At 43.2% G+C, this 23117-nt stretch overlaps 2 protein-coding genes across 4 annotated transcripts in view; one reads left to right on the plus strand and one right to left on the minus strand.

The window, feature by feature from the left end:
- MAP4K1 (mitogen-activated protein kinase kinase kinase kinase 1) overlaps window positions 1-23117 on the plus strand; it is a 241426-nt gene that overhangs the window by 12669 nt on the left and 205640 nt on the right. For all 3 annotated transcript variants that reach the window (XM_068250530.1, XM_068250536.1, XM_068250540.1), the window contains exon 3: window positions 7185-7290. The gene's annotated coding sequence lies outside the window, so the exon portion shown is untranslated. The remainder of the gene's footprint in view (window positions 1-7184; window positions 7291-23117) is intronic.
- LOC137528855 (tetraspanin-15-like) overlaps window positions 884-23117 on the minus strand; it is a 65046-nt gene continuing 42812 nt past the window's right edge. The window contains exons 5-8 of the mRNA XM_068250543.1: window positions 16325-16441; window positions 8963-9010; window positions 8731-8847; window positions 884-3859 (exon numbers count right to left, since the gene is read on the minus strand). Coding sequence (XP_068106644.1) covers window positions 3689-3859; window positions 8731-8847; window positions 8963-9010; window positions 16325-16441 — 453 coding nt within the window. The 3' untranslated portion in view covers window positions 884-3688. The remainder of the gene's footprint in view (window positions 3860-8730; window positions 8848-8962; window positions 9011-16324; window positions 16442-23117) is intronic.

Below are 23117 nucleotides of genomic sequence, written 5' to 3' on the forward strand. Positions count from 1 at the left end.
ACAAAAACAGTTCTGCTCATCCTCTGCCTTTAACACTTTTAAAGCCCCTGAACAAGCAAGCAGCAGATCAGGTGTTTCTGACATTATTGTCAGATCTGACAAGATTAGCTGCATGCTTGTTTCAGGTGTGTAATCCAGACACTACTGCAGCCAAATAGACCAGCACGGCTGACCGTGTTTAAAAGTGAAATCAATATGGCAGCCTCAGTATCCCTCGTTACAGTTGTCCTTTCAGAGTGCAATATATTAAATTAGTATCTCTATCAGTAAAGTGATGGTTATTTCTGAATGAAATGCTGCTGTGACTTTGGCGGGTATAGATTCAGTTTATAAAGTGGGATGCCTGCTACAGAGACACAACATTGGCATAGGTAGTAGTTTGTTTGCAGAGCACTGACTGCTGCCCTACTGGTTTGATTGCTGCCAGCCCAGCCTACCCTTTAGCATGCTAAACTTATGGATATGTAGTGTCAGGGGCTGTGGGGCTCTGACACTTGTCTGCAGCACCTCTGCCTTCACACTTCTTTAACCCTTTACACAGGACCATGTTAAAATAGCATACATCTGGAAGCTTGCAGATGCTGCGAGAGTTCCAGGCAGCAGTTCTTTAGAGTAAGGATGGTCAATTAGATGCAAATCATTTTGAGTTGATGCAGGATTATGCAATTTTTATATACAAATCTATGCAGCTTTTTTTTTTTTTTTTTACCTCAGAAGGATTTGATTGGTTCATTTTCAAGCGGCATAAATTTGCATACAAATTTGCATAATGCTGCATCAACACGAAATTATTTGCATCTCTGCTCTGCGATGAAAATACTTCACATAATAATCAGACCACGAACTCCTTGAGAACTACAAAACGCCATTGAGCCACACTATATACATCCAATCTAAAACCTTTATTATATTGCATTAAACATTTAAAAAAAAAAAAAAATACAACATGGTGAACTTCTACTGGAGCTCCTTTTTTTTCAGGAATTGTATAATCGTACATATTTCGGACAGACAGTACTGAGTATCCTCCAGTGGCTGCAGTTATAAACATCAAAGGCAGTTACATGCCACGTATTGCTCTCCAAACCACTGGTCAAAGAAAATTATAGTACGCTGTCCCATGTTCCATTACTTGAGCAATGTATTCTGAGTGATAGTGGCCTAGCCTGTCTGCCCCTCCGAACAGACCTCTGCAGGGCCATAGTGCAGATTAGAAAAATACAACAACTTCTCTCTCTCTTCCTCTTGCTTCCCCCCCTCCCCTCCATATAGCTTACTAAGGAAGATACAACTTACACTAGAATTTTTGTGGAGTCATTTTTCTGTTACCAATTTGTAATTTAAATGTAAACATGAATAGAAAAGCGCAAAAACACACTTTAAATACATAGCCTGTCCTGGTATTATACAGGTGGTCACCATTCAAACAAAATCAACTTTAACTTAAAGTGAACCCGAAGTGGAAAAAAAACATGCCCCAAATGGGTAGTTGCCTCAGTAGAGATAATCCAGAGGGTTTCCCTGTCCCTCTCTCCTCCACAGATCCAGCGCTGGTAACGCCAGAACATCCTCGACAAGCCTTTATAGAAGATAGAGCATCCGCGCTCCCAACTGTACAAGCGCGCCCGCAGGATGCCCCGCGTCTGCAGAGCAGCACAGAGCCGATTGCACTTGGCTTTTATGTGCTACAGCAGAGTTCCCCAACCCTGTCCTCAAGGCCCACCAACAGTACATGTTTTGCAGGAAACCACAAACATACACAGGTGAGGTAATTAATGTCTCAGCAGAGCTGAATATCTCCCTCTGTGGATTTCCACAAAACATGCACTGTTGGTGGGCCTTGAGGACAGGGTTTGGGAACACTGTGCTACGGCACAGGCATGAGGCATCTTGCGTAGTGCAGTCGCGTTTGTTCACGGACAGAAGCGCGGACGCAAACTTCCAGAGGGTCCCAGCGCTGGATCAGTGGTCGGGAGGAGGACATGGGAAGCCTAGAGGCCGTTCTCTACTGAGGTAAGAATCTAACTTTGGCTCTTCTCAGAGGTTTACTTTAAAATATCCATTTTTCCTAAGTAGTTAGTAACACCCGCTTACTGGCAATTTTGTGAGTTGAATAGAAAAGCCTATCAGTTACCGTAGAAATGCTGACATCACACAGACAAGAAAAAAGTGTCTGAATTCGCTGTCGAGTAACGGTGTATTTAAAGAACTGTTATTGGCACATTATACCTGAGAACTGATCAGTAAGAAGAGAATGAATCTGAGGTCATTATGTGGTTAGTGGCACATCAGTGTACATAGCTTGTACGGCAAAATAAAATAAGGCCTCTTACAACAAAAATCACACTTAGTTCATTATTTTCTATCGTCGCCCTAAATTCAGATATTAGTATAAGCGGCAAGATTGTAAAAATGTAATAATTATCCTCTTATACGAAGATGCCTTGAAGAACTACTTTGGATGCCAAAACAAACCAGATCATTTGTTTCCTTTCCAAGAAGCAATGATATTAGTTTCCATGGGCAAAAGGGACAGTTCTGTCTGTAGACCCTCGTGCTTCAGGCCCAGAGTTTTGCGCTCAGATTTCTTTGAGCTGTCCCTACGCCTTACATAATTTATTGTACCATCTTTATCTGTGTAAGGGTTAATATGCTGTGATCAGATAGTTTAGGTACACCGTTAAGATAAGGTGTGTGACTGGTGCTAGGGGAAGCTATCAAGCAAGGCTTTGTCTCAGGCTGCTTAGTATTAGGACAAGCACTGTTTTTGTTTTTTCTGGTTCCTGAAACTGCAGCAGATTTTCAACTTTGCAATAATTACTATACTTGCAACAGTGTTTACAAGTAGAAAGTGGCCAGGGTTAAGTTTTACACTGATGCAGTACTGCTTCTGAGCAGCAGATGGAGAACTTCAGGAATTCACTGAAATGTATTGATGCTTCTACTTTACAAATCTCCTCCATTTATTTTAAAAAATGCATCTACTCAGTTCAGACATCAGATTCAGTAAAAACACTTAATAACAAATCTCCAGAAGTCCCAAATTTCCATGGTTAAGTCTTGATTCTTGATTGATTCTTCTCCCCACTCTCCAATTAACCAGGTTGGAAGAGCCTAGATTCACCTCAGTTTTTTGGAGGCATCTTTAAGCATTTTGTATTCCGAGTTGCAAAGTAAAGTGATCCAGGGCAATACGTTTCATCTCCATTTTATAGCTTCTTCTTGCAGTCAGAGACACCTGCTGAATTCAAGTATCAAAGCTCTCCTCTAAAGATTACGGGAAGTGATGAAAGTTAGAACAACACAGTAAAAATGCACAGAACAAAAGCTGACACGACCACAAGATCCCGGGACAGCTGCCTAGAACGTGGCGGCATATTTTTGGAAACTATACCCTGTCAAAACAAGAGACAGTCTCTTTGGAGTACACTGAAAAAAATACTAAAATAACCCTTCAGTCCCGTAGGATGCTGCTACGTCTCTGAGCAGCAAGGGCAATCTTTCACACTGGTCATTAGGCACTAAATACGTGATTGTCACCAGCCACTCCCTGAATGCTTACAAGTGTTCACCGAATTGGCATGCACTTCATAGGTTCATCTCCAACTTTGAGGACCTGTCTGAGTTCTCTCCAGATAAGATCCCGTTAATATGTAGTGGTTGTTAGTGTCAGTGGATGCAGTTATGCTTAGGCTGAGGACTCCTGTCCTGGGTAACATCTGCAGCAGCCCTTAGAGGAAAACTCTATCTCAGGCTTGGTGCCCTCACCTTCCAGGAGGATATCAGCTGACGTGTTCCATTCACTTATGATGTCTTCTACTCGGCTGACATAGAGAAGGGTCAACAGGACTCCAAGAAACTAGTAGAAAGAAGAGATAAAAGAAATGGTGAATACTATTACATCTTGTTTAAAAATCTGCACAAAAACATTTTTCTCTTAGGTTGATGCCAGCACCAGTAGCTTCCTTGGCACACTTGTTGAAGTAAACTTATCATGGAAGTGACCGTGTAGTGCTGATCATCACAATTAGATTTTACACTCAGACACACTATTTCTGTGAGCACCAGTAAGGATTTGAGTGTGTTAATAACAGTTTAATTCACTACATGATCATTGTGTCACAGTTGAAAGCGAACCTGTAGCAAAAAACAAAACAAAAAAAAAAACACCTCAGTAGAAGTAAAGTCTCTGGATAGTCCATGGCCCATAGTTTGTCGGCACAGCTGGGAAGAGGCTTCTGGCCATCAGTGGTGGGCTCAAGTAGGACATGTCCTTGGCAAGTCCACGTGGCTGGGAGCATTCTGCGCATGTGTGATTCGCAAAGAATTGTAACCGTGCATGGAAAGAATGCTGCCATCCACAGGAGAGTGATCAAGGAGGCGCACCGATGGTGTTGCGCATGCACAGTGGCTGCAGCCCAATAGGTCGGAGCTTTTTATAAGAGTAGACAGCGGCACAATGGAAGGGACCCAGAAGGCCGTGAAGGACCTCAAATACTATGCTGCACTTGTAGCTGCCTAATGCACGCCGCACTTGTGGCTGCCTAAGCCTGATGCAGCGTAGTTTTATACTGGAGGCTCCTGAGTGTGGGACGCAATAGTGCATCCCCGCCGGCACAAATCTCCATACATCGGTCAGGAGCAGTTTGCATTGGCTCCTGACCTCCTGATCACCATGAGCTAATCACTGATCAGGAAGTACAAAACTGAAAAAAAAAAGCTCTCGTCCTTAAAGGAGCCAGAGCCTTCTGTCCCTAATGCTAAATTGCTAAATGCAATGTTAAACAAGGTGGAATAGGGAGTAGGGAAGGGAGCTTTAAAGATCTTTGCAGGGACATTTTTTTTAAGAGCATTGAGGTGTTTTGTTTTTTTCTTGCAGGACACTCAGGGCCCTTTCACACAAGCAGTTGATAGGCAGCGAAAAGCCTCTCAAACTCTCACAACTGCTTGCTGCTGCCTGGTATATGCTCACTGCTGCTTGGCGAGTTCAACTGCCCATGTGAAAGGGCCCTTACAATCCCAGAATGGATTATTCAGTGTTTTGGTTGTATGAGGTTCACGCTAGAAGTAAAAAAGTTATGATTCGCAAACAGACCACAACAGGTGAACAAATATGTTGACGGATCCTATCCAGACCTGTATAAACAGGTTAGTTCTGTTCAGTGTCTGTTGTGACGGAATGTGAAGCCCTGACCTGCATGATTTTTTTCAGACAGCAAAAGGTAGTTGGACAGGTCATAGCGGCAGTGCTATGCAGAGCAGTCCTTTTCAGCGCAGGTCGATTTGGGCGCAGCCGGCGCCACCATAGACTGTAATAGGAATTACTTCTATAGCAGCTCTCAGTGAGTAACGGCGGCGCCGTCAGAAGACAGAGCTGAAGTTGCTTTTAAAACACAATAATTCGGCCTCCAGCAATAGCTGGAAGCAGAATTATATCATTCCCCACCATCCATGGCGGCCTGGAGGGGGAATAGTATTTAACACGGCCCGGACTTGTGCAGCAGCAGTATCAGCCATATACCGGCTGTATCCTGCGCCAAAGTCTTCCTGCGCCGATTTCACATGTATGTGTGCTATGTATGTCATCGTAGATGCAATGGACACAATTAGTGGTTTGCGCTATGAATGGTATCAGCACATCCACTGAAGCACAGTGTCGCTGTGTAGGGCACAAATATGTTCTGAAGTAAACAGAGCCCAAGAGGAGGCCAAAAAACTTTTAAGGCAGATTTTTTTTTTTACTTTCTGATCTACACCCTGTAGAGAGGAAGAATGCTGAAGGACAAATAGTCCCATGTAGGACATTGACTGTACTCAGCGCCAGATCCTCGTTACAGTGTAATATTCCCCATTGCAAGCTCTATGCAAACCTGACTAGAAGCCTGGTTGCGCAGAGCTTGACTTCAATGCAGTTTCTGGCTCCACCCACTTCATGATGTTATGCCCCACCTACCTTTCCCTCTCCAAACTATCCATTTGTGCCACCATAGGAGAAAGGTGGGTGTGGCGTGATGTAAAAATGTGAGTGGAGGGTGTTGGATCTGGCCACTACATCCAGGTCATACTCCTTGCAGCCAGCTGCTCATTGTAATTGCATGGAGCTTGCATTAGGGTGCACTAGCCTATACTATCAATGATCTGCTAACAGATTGCACAAAGTGCTTTCGGTGCACCACGTGGGACAGTTTACTTTCGGTACTTTTCCCTCACTATAGAGTCCCAATGGACAAACTACATTCAAATGTAATTTCTAATTTTTGCATCAGCGTTATAAAAATTGAACAAACGTCTCTTATTCATACACAAATTATCTGACAGGAAGTAGCCACAGAGATAACTTTCAGTCACAGAGCTTTTCTGAGGTGGACACTTAAGCTGGCTGTGCCAATGATGACAGAAGCAGGAAGTACGCTGACAAAGACTTGGCCATGGACTATGGCTGACCAAGGTCACCACAGTCACATGATTCTGCTTACATGTGCACTGGAGAGCACACAACCAAACACAGCAGCTACTTATATAAACATCCTCACAGATCTGTACCCCTTACCCTAACAAATTCTGGTGTTTACCAAGCACTTCTTGGTTTGGGGAACATCTTTCTAAAGAGTAGAAAATTATATACATTTAAAAAGGAAACTGAGGTGAGAGGGCAATTAAGGCTGCTATATTTATTTCCTTTTAAACAATACCAGTTGCCTGGCAGTCCTGCTGATATTTCTGATCAGTAGCATCTGAATCACTCACCTGAAACAAGCATGGTTACACACACACACACACACACACACACACACACACACACACACACACACACACACACACACACACACACACACACACACACACACACACACACACACACACACACACACACACACACACACACACACACACACACACTTTCCAGTTAGACTTCAGTCAGAAAAACCTGATCTGCATGCTTGTTCTTGATATATGATTAAAAGTATTAGAGGCAGGGAATCAGCAAGACAGCCAGGCAATGTGCATTGTGTAAAAGAAAAATGAGAATGTCGGCCTCCATAGGTCTCTCACCTCAGGTTCCCTTTAATTTTGATCATTTTTATACTGTTCTACTTTATGTATTTGTACAGCATGGCTGTTAAGTTAATGTACCCTTAGTACATATTCTTTGAATGTCGAGAGTGTCTTGTTAATTTATGCAGGCTATTTTATCACCTGATGAAGTAGGGAGTGTTCACGAAACACGTTGACTGCTAGCGCATTCAAAAATAACTTTGGCTTATAACTGCCTAGGACGTCTGTTTGGAGGTAAGCCAGTACTTACACTTTTTTAAGCTGTTTAACCTATGTATATAGGGCACCTCCTGCACTGATGGAATGAATGAATCGGACTGCATTTCATAATTACACCCCTTTTGCTTCAGTTTTCTTAACACCTACTGAAATCATTTTTTGCTTATTTTACTTGGGGCTCATTCACACATGGATTTTGCATCGACATTCTACAGCCAACGATGTACCACATTGAATGCAGAGGTGAAATGTAAGCAGTGATTGCAAAGTGGTGTTGTAAATCCTGAACAACATGAGATAAATGCGGTGCATATTTACAAGACGTGTTACCACTGAATTATTTTAAAGTGGACCTGAAGTCTTTCACAGGGCAGAAGGAAAACAAAGAAATGCACCCTGTATGTATTTAGTTTAGCCTAATTCCCTCTCCTTTGTGTCTTATCACAAGTTGTAATTTGATCTCTCCCCTGTGTCACATGACAGAGATGACAGGTAAGCTCATTTGAAAGGAGAGGATGTTAGTAAGGTGTCTGCTTCCGTGAACCAGGAAGTAGAAACAGTGTAGATTTATTGCAGGATTTGTATCAGCTGTAACAAAGACATGTTTTTTTGTTTAAAGGTTATTATGCTGTTGCGTATCTTTTAGAGCAGAGAGGACATTCTGAGTTCAGGTCCGCTTTAATATACTAAGGGCTCCTCCACCCCATTCAGTTTCATACAGCCCTCAATGCGTACATGGCGTTTCGCAGCCTGTCATTTTGGAGCAGGGTGAGCCGGGTGGCGTGAATATTCCCCCTCTGAGTCGTAGCAAGTTGGAGGGAGAAGTAATGCCATCAGCTGTAATGCTGGGTGCACAGTATGAGATTTTCTGGCAGATTTACTGTCAGATCGATTTCCAATCGATTTATGATCATTTTCCGATAGCAGTGAACGGGAAAACAGTCAGAAATTGATCGAAAATCAGATCGGACATGTTGAAAATAATCGATCTGACAGTAAACCTAACAGACATTTTTGTCTTTCAAGGTTATTCTGCTGTTTTTTATATTTTAGAGTTGAAATTAAGTTCTGAGTTCAGGTCCGCTTAATGCTTCGTGAATGCAAATGTATAACCAAGCAAATTGTCCCCAATGCTCCTACAGACTGCTGTGGCACACATATTCCTGAATAGAGAGAGAGAGAGAGAGAGAGAGAGAGAGAGAGAGAGAGCGCGTGTGTGTGAGTGTGAGTGTGTAACACATTGAGTTCAGGTACGCTTAATGCTTGGTGAATGCAAATGTACTGTATAATCAAGCAAATTGTCCCCAATGCTCCTACAGACTGCTGTGGCACACATATTCCTGAATAGAGAGAGAGAGAGTGTGAGTGAGTGAGTGAGTGAGTGAGTGAGTGAGTGAGTGAGTGAGTGAGTGAGTGTGTGTGTGTGTGTAACACATTGTACAGTCCGCGACTCACCTGTGGGACAAGGATTCCCAGCAGTACTCCGGCCATGATGGCATAGTTGTCCAGAAACCAAATAATGACTGCATTTGTGCAGCCTCGGACATAGATGAACTTCTGTGCTTCCTGCCTCTGGAGACGACAGAAAGGAAGAGGGTGTCAGGTGTGGAGAGGTAGCGTTCTGTGTACTGTACTAGAAAGAAATGGCCAATAGAAACAATACACTCATTTATGGGGGCATACTTACAGTATATTTCATGGCTTGGTATCCACACATTGTGTTCATTACAGCGGTCTGGAAAATAAATACATAAATAAGAAAAAGATATGCCAATCGGTCTGAATTAATAAAGCATCAACATATATTGCAGGGTAATAATACACAGGGCCGAGGCAGAGGCGAGAGAGGCTCCAGCCTCTGGCGCAGTGTAGGAGGGGGCACACAACTCACTCAGCTATCATTCCCCTATTGTGTTTGAAGCAGAGATAAAGAAAAGGGGATGCATGGCAGTGACTGCAAGCCTAATAACTAGAGATGAAGGGGTTGGGTCCCTGGGGCTCCTCTTAGTCCAAGAGCAGTCAGTGTGTGATGGCTGGGGTGGGAGGGCTGGAGTGTCTCAGCCTTGGCTGCTGGAGGACCTTGTCCCGGCTCTGATATTACACTTTACAGAGATTAATAGCAGCGATGCGAATCTCTAGCACAACTGCTGTAAATATTACCCTGTGGAAGTGCTTCTAAAGCCACATACAGGATCTTCTCAAAAAATTAGCATATTGTGATAAAGTTCATTATTTTCTGTAATGTTCTGATAAACATTAGACTTTCATATATTTTAGATTCAAATACACACAACTGAAGTAGTTCAAGCCTTTTATTGTTTTAATATTGATGATTTTGGCATACAGCTCATGAAAACCCAAATTTCCTATCTCAAAAAATTAGCATATTTCATCTGACCAATAAAAGAAAAGTGTTTTTAAAACAAAAAAGTCAACCTTCAAATAATTATGTTCAGTTATGCACTCAATACTTGGTCGGGAATCCTTTTACAGAAATGACTGCTTCAATGCGGCGTGGCATGGAGGCAATCAGCCTGTGGCACTGCTCAGGTGTTATGGAAACCCAGGATGCTTCGATTGGGGCCTTAAGCTCATCCAGAGTGTTGGGTCTTGCGTCTCTCAACTTTCTCTTCACAATATCCCACAGATTTTCTATGGGGTTCAGGTCAGGAGAGTTGGCAGGCCAATTGGGCACAGTAATACCATGATCAGTAAACCATTTACCAGTGGCTTTGGCACTGTGAGCAAGTGCCAGGTCGTGCTGAAAAATGAAATCTTCATCTCCATAAAGCTTTTCAGCAGATGGAAGCATGAACCCACTTATGACCCAGAAACAGCGGCAGAAGCGCATGACCTGGGCTACAGAGAAGCAGCACTGGACTGTTGCTCAGTGGTCCAAAGTTAATGAAAGCAACTTTTACATGTCATTCGGAAATCAAGGTGCCAGAGTCTGGAGGAAGACTGGGAACTCGGGGAGAGGGAAATGCCAAAATGCCTGAAGTCCAGTGTCAAGTACCCACAGTCAGTGGCGGTCTGGGGTGCCATGTCAGCTGCTGGTGATGGTCGACTGTGTTTTATCAAGGGCAGGGTCAATGCAGCTAGCTATCAGGAGATTTTGGAGCACTTCATGCTTCCATCTGCTGAAAAGCTTTATGGAGATGAAGATTTCATTTTTCAGCACGACCTGCCACCTGCTCACAGTGCCAAAACCACTGGTAAATGGTTTACTGACCATGGTATTACTGTGCTCAATTGGCCTGCCAACTCCCCTGACCTAAACCCCATAGAGAATCTGTGGGATATTGTGAAGAGAAAGTTGAGAGACGCAAGACCTAACACTCTGGATGAGCTTAAGGCCGCTATCCAAGCATCCTGGGCTTCCATTACACCTGAGCAGTGCCACAGGCTGATTGCCTCCATGGCATGCCGCATTGAAGGAGTCATTTCTGCAAAAGGATTCCCGACCAAGTATTGAGTGCATAACTGAACATAATTATTTGAAGGTCGACTTTTTTTGTTTTAAAAACACTTTTCTTTTATTGGTCGGATGAAATATGCTAATTTTTTGAGACAGGAATTTTGGGTTTTCATGAGCTGTATGCCAAAATCATCAATATTAAAACAATAAAAGGCTTGAACTACTTCAGTTGTGTGTATTTGAATCTAAAATATATGAAAGTCTAATGTTTATCAGTACATTACAGAAAATAATGAACTTTATCACAATATGCTAATTTTTTGAGAAGATCCTGTATACCTTATACAGAGCTCGGCCGAACTGGCCATCGAGGCAGTCTTGACAGAAAATTGACAATTATGCCCCACTCCCCAGTTATTTTAAAGATCCGGTAGGTCAGTTCTTTAACCAATAGTGACCCCTGAGCACAAGTGGTTCCATTGTGCGCTGTCTACCATCTTATAGCAACAGTATGCATAGCTATGCCATAGCAGAGTAACACATATGTGCACCGTAGCACCGAAATTGATCCTGATGGGCAAAAGCAATGGTATGTGTGTACGTAACTTAACGTGAACCTCCAGACTAAAAATCTGCTCAGCAGCACTGAAAAGGCTTGGTGTTTAACAGTTTCACAGCATCAGAACGTTGTTTTTCTTACCCAAGGCTCATTTTTAGCTGCACAGAAGCTAAGCTCCGCCCCACCAAAGAAAACTGCTCTGGTATTTTTCCCGAGGCGGTGCAAAGAATGATGGGATTTCTGATGTTTTTGTTCTTGTTCTGTTTTGGTGCAAATTTGTTTTTGATTTTGTATTTTGAATTTGAGATTTGAAGCCTAGCGCGTGCAGCTGGGAGGGGTGATCAGGACACAGGACAGTTGGAACTGTGTCTCATGCTCCCTGTCATCTCCTTTCAGCCAAAAAGATGGCTGCCCCCATGAAATCACAAACACTTGCCTGTTCTTTTAAAACAGGGTGGGTAAGAGATTATATTACCCATCTATTTTAATTAACATAACTAATGTAACTTAATGACAGTATGTTTGTTTAGGCTGAAGTTCCTCTTTAAAGAGGAGCTGTCAGCCATACTATCTCAGGAAAAAAAAACAAATATAGAAGTAGATAAATACTTGCTCTACTTACATTACATAACAAATGTATTGCACTGTCCACGTTACGATTCCTGTGAATTTTATAAAGGAAAAAGTAGAGAATCCTATTCTAGACAGTTTCCATATGTACTCTGGCTATTTTGAAGCCAGTCGTGATGTAATATCTTCCCTTAGTCTCCTCTGCCTGATTTGCCCGCTCTTCACTATAGAAAGTGCATTGTTTCAGCCTGAGAAATTTTGGCCAGTCAGAGAGGAACAGAGGTGTGGGAGGGGAAAACAGGAGGGAAAGAGGCTTCAGCCAATCAGGCTGCATTAGTTAAGTATGAGGGGAAGTAGAGAAGTAAAAAAGACAACCCAGCATGCCCTGCAACTTCTCTTTTGTGTACCAAATAAGTCATGTAAACTGGGGAATGATAATTTATCAACCAGAAAAGTAAGTGATTTTAACTTTTTTAATTGCCTGACTGGCGATCCCAAAACGCTGCTGTAATCATTCTAGTGGGCCCCAGACCCAGCTCTAATCAAACCAGGGATAAGTTGAAGCTCCATACATTTGCACTGAATAAGAAACAACAATCTGCTATTTTTAGCAGTAGATCTGTTGCAGCAGACTGGTGTCTTGTTTCAATCAATGGGGTTATAATGGAGTGGTTGCTTGGAAAACCTGGTCTTATTTGTGGATCTTCACAACATAGCTTAGTAGTAGTGTGTGCCTGTCTGAACAAAGGAGCAGTATTCTCCCCAGAATTTTTTTTCCACTAATAAGTAGCTGGGTGGGGAGGGATGGGGGAATGCAGGGCCGGAGCAACTTTGCTTACAGCATAAGAGGAAGAGCAGGAGGCGAGCCGATGACAGCCGGGTGCTCAACAAAATCAGCTGGGTGGAGCTCCCGGCTAAAGGAGCCTGGGGAACATTGAGATTTGTCCAGAATTTATGTAATCCCTATGTTTGCCCTCTGTAAAATGTTACCATGCCCCAGTGTACATTGTTAAAGTAAACCTGTAGATGAATTGTGGCAAAGGATTTATACTTACCTGGGGCGCCCCTTGTAGTCAGTAAGCTCCCTCACCATCCTTCCGGTCCCCCTTGGTTGGGCCGCTGTTAGTCCTGTAAAGTCTGTGACTTGGCTGAGTCGCTGACTACTGCGTGTGCACAATCCGGGCCACGCTACTGTAGCCGTGAGCCTTTGGACATGCCCAGTTCACTAAGGGTGTAACTGCGTGTGCACAATGCCCCTGGCTACTGGAGCATGGTCGGTTTGTGGACTTCACAGTGGTGCAATGGAGGGAACCAGACAGACACCAAGTAGCAAGTATTATCAAGCACACCAATTTGCAGTTCACAGCACACTAGTGTGCCAGTCTCCACAGAAAGTCCAACAATTGTTTCCAGGGCCTCGCAAGGTCCCCCTTTGTCAAGGCATGTGGTTTGGTGGACTCTGTGAGGCCCCCTAAACAATTGTTGGACTTTCTGTGGAGACTGGCAGGCACAATAAAGAGTGAGCTTGGAACTGCAAATTGGTGTTCTGATAATACTTGCTACTTGCGTTTGACTAGTGGTACTGCCTATACCACTTTATCTAGCACCCTGGAACCCTGATGCTGTGCCTACTCTAACCTTAGACTTTCCGGACAGACACCAAGGGAGCAGATGGACTACAAGGGGCTGGAGAAAGCCCCAGGTAAGTAAAGAGCCTTTGCTGCAATTCTTGTCAGGGTAACTTGACATTTATCAGTGATGCTGCCATCTTTACTGTTGGCTGATCATGTTGTCTTTTGGGAGATCAGGTCATGCTCACTTGACAGAGTTCTCTGGGGCAGAACACTGCAGGACATCATCCCAGGGAGGGCTGGGTTACATACGAATATACAGCAATATATACTGTACATATGGGAAACTTATCCCGGTTTCAGCAGCATAAATAACGTAAAAATGGATCCTGAATCTTCTATTAACCCCCTTGGCTTTATGATTCCTTCCGGATTTTATACAATACAATAAACATTTGTAAAGCGCTTTTCTCCCATAGGACTCAAAGCGCATAGTTGTGTCTCAGATTAATACAGGGTTGCAGGCTGGGTTGTGTTACAGAGGAGATAGTCAGATGTTCACGAATGCCAGACTGAAGAGGTGGGTTTTCAGTTTAGACTTAAATGCTTCCAGGGATGGATCTGTCCTGATTGGGTGTGGCAGGGAGTTCCAAAGTGTAGGGGCAGCATGACAAAAGGCTCTGTCTCCAAAGGTTTTGAGGTGGCCTCTGGGAGTGACCATGGTGTTACATCCTTTTGATCTAAGATTGTGGGGGTGTGATGCAGTTGCAACAAGTCCTTCAGGTATCCAGGGCCCATTTTAGGGTATAAAAGCGGTGTATTTTTTTGGTACCCTTTCAGACCCTAAAACCTGGAGAAAAAAAAATCATGCTGCCAGGGAGATCTGCAACCAGAAGTAGTGTAGACAGCTCTCCTGTAAGCTTCAAGTGATGTGCCAAGGTCACTGGGTCCCGCAGCACTCGGGGCCTCACTGTATACAAAGAAAGTAAGGATCGGCACTATCCATTAACGTATTAATGCTCTTTATTATAGACACATGAACAATTGCTAGGCAAGCATAAGCGATGTTTCGGAGGTAAATACCTCCTTTTTCACACTGACAGAGCTTGAAAAAGGGAAGTATTTACCTCCGAAATGTCGCTTATGCTTGCCTAGCAACTGTTCATGTGCCAGGAAGATCTGCAGCAGCTCCACAACCACTTACCTCCCTGGCTCCAGCGCTGCAGTTTTCCCTCCATCCTCTGGGTGGCGCTGCAACTCTAAAGTGAGATTGCGATCTCACCAGGAGGAAGCAGGGCCTTGGAGGAGAGGAAGAAGAATGGTGGCCGACGTCAAGATCCCCGAGAGGTATGTAGAAACGCCCACTGCGCGCATTGCTCTGCACACAGCCTTCGGCGACTACCCCGAGCACAGGTCAGGATTACCGCTCTTAGCTGCGGTTTTCTGCCCCGACCCTAGCTCGGAATTACCGCCAAGGAGCTTAAAGGTCATTACGGTTCCTCCTTTAGGCTGAAGAAACCAGCCTTCATATGACCCTGCGCCACCAGGGTCATATACATAGCGCCACCCCCCACTCAGTGACGTCCAGAAGTACAACACTGGAATGCCGGTCGGTCTGCGCAGGCGTGCTGCACCACTCTCCCGTTTACACTTACTACGTCGCCCATTTACTTGCGGTAGGCACGGATCTTGCGGCAAAGAGCTGCAGACTTTGCGTTAGGAAGGAGGCGGTTTGGATACTTCCAGCGCACTGCGTCAAGTGTGTAAGTCTCCATAGACTTACATTGCCCTTACAGCGGGGATGCGGTGGGGAATCCTAACATAGGGTGATTCAGGCCACATGTGTAAAAGGGGCCTAAAGGTCAACTGAAGTGAGAGGGATATGGAGGTTGCCATATTTATTTCATAATAAATAATGCACTACATTTCTGATCTTACTCAGAGGTACACACCTAGCCGCTCACTCCGCTCTTCCAATGAACTTCGCCTAACCGCCCCCCGCATCACCCAGTCCCATGCACGCCTCCAGGACTTCTCAAGAGCTGCTCCAACACTATGGAACTCCCTACCTCCACCCATTAGGGCAGCCCCCTCCTTCAACATCTTCAAGAAAGCCCTCAAAACTCACCTTTTCACTCTGGCCTACTACCCCTCACAAGTGCTCTAAACCTACAGCTGAACTCTGGTCCCCTACCATTCGTGTCCTTACCTCTCCCTCTAGATTGTAGCCTTTGGGCAGGGTCCTCCTCCTTTTGTGTCCTACCTGATCTTGCACCTCCATTACTGTGAACCCATGCTATGCATCTGAGTGAACCTAACTTGCCTAATCTCCATGCTCCATCCAGTGACTGACTAAGCATTACCTGGTACACATACTATGGTGTGTGATCTGGTTTTCTTGTATTCCTGTATTGTCATATTGCTGTATGTCACCCCTAAATATTGTCTGTAACCTAAATTAATGTTCAGCGCTGCGTAATATGTTGGTGCTTTATAAATACAATAAATAAATAAATGCACATTGCCTGGCTGCCCTGTGGATACACTGCTTCTAACACTTTTAGCAATAGACCCTGAAGAAGCATGTAGATCAGAGGTTTCTGACAAAAATCTGACAAGATTAGCGGCATGCTTGTTTCATGTGTGAGATTCAGACACTACTGCAGCCAAAGAGATCAGCAGGACTGCCAATCAACTGGTACAGCATAAAAAGAAATAAACATGGCAGCCTCCATATCCCTCTCAGGTTTTCTTTGAAAAAAAGTCCACATTATCTGATTTAAGGACTTGCATGAAAAAGAAATCAGATTTTAGGTCATATCTATGCGTATGTATTGAAAATGGAAGGGCTCAGAAACTACGAAGCCCCACTGAACATGCGGTAGGACTCAGCTTAGAGAATCTGATAGAGGCCTCAGTCTGTATCCTCACCTTGTTAGTCAAGCAGCAGGTGTAGGGGACGCCACACGCAAGCGGCCCCGGAGACGTACAGGAGTGATACTCATTCTTCTCCCAGTCCATAAACTCCTCTCCGCCACAACACTTGAACTGGAAGTAACAATGAAAAAAATGTAAGTTTTACATTGGGCTGCACTTGTCTTATTTTTCAAGAAAAAACAAAACAAACACACACACAACGAAAAAAAAAAGCAAATATGAGTGTAAGAGGCCGGAAAAGGGATAGCATATAGTTAAGTAAAAGCAATAGCTACCTAGAGAGGTTAGTTAAAGCGAATGTTAAAGCTTAAAAAAAAAAAACACGCAAATACTCACCTATGGAGAGGGAAGCCTCTGGGTCCTATAGAGACTTCCTGCTCCTTTCACGGTCCCCGTGTTCCAGCGCTGACTCCCCGGTTTGACTCCCCTGCCGCAGGAGGCTTCAGATGTCTTTGGGAGCCCGAGTGCTACCGAAGACTGGTGGCTCTGTACTGCGCATGGGTGAGCGCAAGAGAGCACGCTCGTGCATGCTCGGTATGGAAACGCCCATTTTCGAGAGTACTCCATAGGCGAATTTTTTTTTTTTTTTTTTTTTTTAACTTAAAGGACAACTGAGGCAACATGTCACATGATGAGATAGACGTGTATGCATAGTGCCAAGCATACAAATAACTAGGCTGTGTTTTTTTTTTTTCTCTGCCTGAAAGAGCTAAATATCAAATATGCAAGTTTCTATCCAGGTCGGACTGGGTCAGACTATAGCATGACCCTCATGATTAGTAATTACTGCCATAAAATATTTTTCTGACAGTGAATGGCTTCCTGGAGCAGAAAAAGAGATAAAAAAGGGTCAATAATTCATAGATTTGAGCTCTAGCATACTTCAATGAAGGTGTCATTGAGCAGATACCATGAAATAGTAAAAACTTTAAAACTAGATTTAAATACAAAATAAAACTGTGGGAGATCTAAAAAATGCATTTTTAGGAGAAGAAGGATTGATAACATTGTTTTTCTCATCAGCTTATTTTCACCTCTTAAAGAGTAACTGTCAGGCTGCAAAAGCTAATTTAAACCTCTATTCTCCTCTGTTACACAGTTTAGAAGGAAGCCAAAAAGGCAATACTGAAGTTAAAAATCTCTCTTACTTTTGATGTGTGCTGAACAGCAAGGCTGTTATTCCCAAGCTCTTAAATGTACGAGAGGCCGCATAACATACTGCAAAGCATTCTGGGGGCTACTTCTCCCCACCTTGGGTCCTCCCCTCGGCTGCTAGTGAGAAGTTACAGGCTCATATTACAGCAGCTTGTAATGCAGCCCAGCTCACAGCACTGAAAAATCACAGGGCAGAGTATACTGCAAGAGTCCGCTATTGTTCCTAGCCACATGGATAATTAATATTCACTGCACAGTAGTGTTGTCCATTACTATCTTTTTTGTGAGTGGAATCATCAGGAAGCAGGGAGGACATGACGACACAATTGGCTTCATAGGAGACAGACAAACATGGAACCTGCCATGAGCTGTCAGGAGCATCATTCTCTGCATATACTATATAAAAATTCTGTGAAATCCAAACGTGGACAGTGAAATGCATATGTAATTTAAGTACAGCCAATGTTTAGCTACTGATATATGTGTTTTTTTTTTCTCTGAGACCCTATACCTAACAGCTCCTCTTTAACAATGATAGTCCAGAAATTCAAGGGAGAAGTCAATAAGGGGTTATTAAAGAATACCCGTGGTGACGTGACATAATGAGATAGACATGTGTATGTACAGTGCCTAGCACACAAATAACTATGCTGTGTTCCTTTTTTTCTTTCTCTGCCTGAAAGAGTTGAATATCAGGTATGTAAGTGACTACATTGTGACCCTCACTGATAAGAAATTCCAACTATAAAACACTTTCCTAGCAGAAAATGACTTCTGAGAGGAGGAAAGAGATAAAAAGGTTCAGTAGTTCACAGATTTTAGCTCTGGCATACTTCAATGAATGTGTCATTGAGCAAAAACAATAAAACAGTTAAAACTTAAAAAGCAGATTTAAACATAAAATAAATCTGTGGAATATCTTAAGTGATTTTTAGGAGAAGGAAGATCATTACAACCGTTTATTTTATCAGTTTATTTTCGCCTCGGGTGTCCTTTAAACTCTCGTTCTGGCAGAACACCACTTGTATGTAATTACTATTTATGGATATCCTGAAAAAAAACAACTGTTTTACTTTGCTTGACTTTTCCAGAAGGCACTGAAAGGGCTAAGGGCTCTTTCACACCAGAGCCCTTTTTCAGCGTTTTAACACAAAGTCTATACTTTGCGTTAACCAAGATATAAGGAAAGTCCATAGACTTTCATTTTACCTTTCACACCCGACGCTGCGTTTTGATTCATTGCGGTACGACGCACCGGGGAGCATTTTGTCGTCGGGAATCGGCGTTTCCCCGTCGGGTTAACTTGATACTACCGCCGCTACTCAGCGTCGCACCGCAGATGCCCGACAACAGCCGCAGGCTAGTCAATGCGTGCAGGAGAACAGCTCCTGCACGCGTTGTTAGATGTGAAAGGAGCCTGAGGCTCTGTATTCACTAAGAGGAGAGCTACATAGGCAGAGTTCTCCTGCTGTCTAATCACAGATGCTGATACATTGATCTGCCTAAACACAGAGAAGTAAATGTACAGTGGGTTGCAAAAGTATTCGGCCCCACATTTTGTCACATTACTGCCACAAACATGCATCAATTTTATTGGAATTCCATGTGAAAGACCAATACAAAGTGGTGTACACGTGAGAAGTGGATCGAAAATCATACATCATTCCAAACATGTTTTACAAATCACTAACTGCAAAGTGGGGAGTGCATAATTATTCAGCCCCCTGAGTCAATACTTTGTAGAACCACCTTTTTCTGCAATTACAGCTGCCAGTCTTTTAGGGCCTAGGTTCTCAACGTGTGGTACGCGTACCCCAGGGGGTACTTCTGATGGTTCCAGGGGGTACTCTGGCTTGATATACTTAACCAAGAATAACAAATTTAGAGTTTTAGAAAATGATAAATCGCATGTAAACAACACCAAATTCGTATTTTAGCTAATTAAAAGCAATAGTAAATGCTTGGGAATTGTTTAGAACCAATTATCATGTATTAGGATTTTATATATATTTATCAAGGGGTAGTTCTGATAATGTTTACTATGCTAGGGGGTACTTGGTGAGTACAGGGTTTTAAAAGGGGTACACACCGATAAAATGTTGAGAAACACTGTTTTAGGGTGTGTCTCTACCAGCTTTGCACATCTAGAGACTGAAATCCTTGCCCATTCTTTGCAAAACAGCTCCAGCTCAGTCAGATTAGATGGACAGCGTTTGTGAACAGCAGTTTTCAGATCTTGCCACAGATTCTCGATTGGATTTAGATCTGGACTTTGACTGGGCCATTCTAACACATAGATATGTTTTGTTTTAAACCATTCCATTGTTGCACTGGCTTTATGCTTTATGTTTAGGGTCATTGTCCTGCTGGAAGGTGAACCTTCGCCCCAGTCTCAAGTCTTTTGCAGTCTCTAAGATGCTTTCTTCCAAGTTTGCCCTGTATTTGGCTCCATCCATCTTCCCATCAACTCTGACCAGCTTCCCTGTCCCTGCTGAAGAGATGCAACCCCCGAGCATGATGCTGCCACCACCATATTTGACAGTTGGGATGGTGTGTTCAGAGTGATGTGCAGTGTTAGTTTTCTGCCACACTAATAGAGTTTTGCATTTTGGCCAAAAAGTTCAATTTTGGTCTCATCTGACCAGAGCACCTTCGTCCACATGGTTGCTGTGTCCCCCACATGGCTTGTGGCAAACTGCAGACTTATGCTTTCTGTTAACCAGTTCGGCCTTTCTGGACGAGCTTTCTCGTCCAGAAAGGCACTGCTGCTTTCAATGCATGGTGCGCGCGATCGGGCGCGCGCACCCGCCGCCCGCCGCTAGCCCCCCGATCAGTGAATGGGTTGTATAATTCCCATTCACCGATCTAACTTCCCCGCAGAAATACCGACGCTTTCTCTCCAGAGAGCGTGGTATTTCTGCCCCCAGGAAACAACTCTGAATTTTGGTTCCTGGATGCGAGATCGTTCGCATCCAGGACTTTTCTCACTGTGGCCATCTTGTGGCCAAATAGTAAACTGCACCCACATACATTTTTAATTAAAGAATTTGCTTATTTTACATGTAAAAAATAAGCAGTTTCCCTCCCACACCAAAAATTACCCACATACATATTTTATTAAAAAAAAAGATAAAAAAAAAAAAAAAAAAAGCACAACATAAATAGTTACCCAAGGGTCTAAACTTTTTAAATATACATGTCAAGAGAGTATGTTATTATATTATTTAAAATTATAAGCTTATAAATAGTGATGGACACAAATTGAAAAAATGCACCTTTATTTCTAAATGAAATATCGGCACCATAAATTGTGATAGGGACATCATTTAAATGGTGTAATTAACAGGACAGATGGGCAAATAAAATACATGGGTTTTAATTACGGTAGTGTATATTAATTTCAAACTATAATGGCCAAAAACTGAGAAATAATGATTTTTTTTCATTTCTTTCTTAATCTTCCTGTTAAAATGGATTTAGAAAAAAATAATTCTTAGCAAAATGTAGTACCCAAAGAAAGCCTAAAACAAGATATAGATCAATTCATTGTGATAAGTAGCAATAAAGTTATAAGCGAATGAATGGGAGGTGAACGTTGCTCGGATGCATGAGATTTTCGGCACTGCAGCGCTGAACCGGTTAACAATGCCATTCTTCTTGCCACTCTTCCATAAAGGCCAACTTTGTACTAATATTTGTCCTATGGACAGAGTCTCCCACCTGAGCTGTAGATCTCTGCAGCTCGTCCAGAGATACCATGGGCCTCTTGACTGCATTTCTGATCAGTGCTCTCCTTGTTCGGCCTGTGAGTTTAGGTGGATGGCCTTGTCTTGGTAGGTTTACAGTTGTGACATACTCCTTCCATTTCTGAATGATCACTTGAACAGTGCTCCGTGGGATGTTCAAGGCTTTGGAAATCTTTTTGTAGCCTAAGCCTGTTTTAAATTTCTCAATAACTTGATCCCTGACTTGTCTTGTGTGTTCTTTGGACTTCACGGTGTTGTTGCTCCCAATATTCTCTTAGACAACCTCTGAGGCCCTCACAGAGCAGCTGTATTTGTACTGACATTAGATTACACACAGGTGCACTCTGTTTAGTCATTAGCACTCATCAGGCAATGTCTATAGGCAACTGACTGCACTCAGATCAAAGGGGGCCGAATAATTATGCACACACCACTTTGCAGTTATTTGTAAAAAATGTTTGGAATCATGTATGATTTTCGTTCCACTTCTCACGTGTACACCACTTTGTATTGGTCTTTCATGTGGAATTCCAATAAAATTGATTCAGGTTTGTGGCAGTAATGTGACAAAATGTGGAAAACTTCAAGGGGGCCGAATACTTTTGCAACCCACTGTATTTAACAATTACCGGTATATGTGGAATAAAGACTTCAATGGGCTCTATTCATAAAACTTTACCGCAAGTTTTCCGCTCAAAACAGCTGACTTTCCCGACCATTTAGCAAAGTGGGCATTCATAAAAGCTGTTCCCGCATGAAAATCTACAATCCCCCAGCAGAGCGAGAAATTTCCGCCTTCTGCAGTGTTTTTCTAGATTTATCTAGAAAAAAGTAACAAAATGGCCATTCATAAAGATTAGAGGAAGCGGTATGTGGACGGGAAATACCGCTTCCTCGGATGTAGCGAGAAGCCTGCGGATTACATACAAGTGAATGGGACAGACCTCCCAGAGAGAGCAGTGCACGGAGGGACTCTGCCGGCTGAAGTGTTTCTGCATGCCTTCCGACAGCTTACCGCCAGCCTTCAGCGGGAGATCTCCGCACTTGCATCGCAGCTGGCAAGATTTTTATGAATGACCACCCAGAAATCTAAAATACCGCTGCGGTATTTTACCTCCACGATTTTTTCCGACTCAAATGTTTTATGAATAGAGCCCAATGTGAGCTGTGCAAGAATTTGAGTCTGCTTTATGAAGAAAGTTATATTTAAATATTCAGTTTAGTGCCTGGCAAAACTGCTCATTAGCCCTAATGCACACGAAAATTGCACTTGCTAGCCCTCATTCATTCAAAAATTGCTTTGCAAAATTGCAATCGCTGAGTGTTTTTGCACAATAATTGATGCTGCATGCATGTGTTTGCAGTTGGAAAAAAAAAAAATCACAACGCTATTGTGGGAACACCCTCATAGGATTACAGTAGACAAACGATTTAAAAAAGTACTACACTTTGAAACGTGCTCTTTGTTTGCACTAGGCCTTTTGGGTGTATGAAAGAAAGCTTCTGAATTATAGCAGGAATATACCGACGGCTGACAACTTATAAACCGGTTCTGACCCAGGAGGTTGCTTGCTGGGCTGGTTTACAGTAAATGTGCTGCTCCAGTCTTTCAGTTGCCGGGCAGATTCCATGGCTTTCTCAGTGTAATAGCAATGGGTCTGCTGTGCGCTGAAACTATATTCAGAATCTATGCGGGTCCTGCATTCTAGCTCCCAGCTTCCTACACCTAGCCCAGGTAAGCTCGGCCCTGTCCCTCTCTCTACTGCCCCTGACTTTATCCTTATTTGCTTTGCTTTCTCCCTTAGTAAATGTTGGTCAGCTATTGTAAGCTCACTCTAGGCCAATCCTTTTGTGTCTTCCATTCACTCCCATTCACTCCCAGAACA

Source organism: Hyperolius riggenbachi, chromosome 8, assembly GCF_040937935.1.
Source record: "Hyperolius riggenbachi isolate aHypRig1 chromosome 8, aHypRig1.pri, whole genome shotgun sequence".
Lineage (NCBI taxonomy): Eukaryota > Metazoa > Chordata > Amphibia > Anura > Hyperoliidae > Hyperolius > Hyperolius riggenbachi.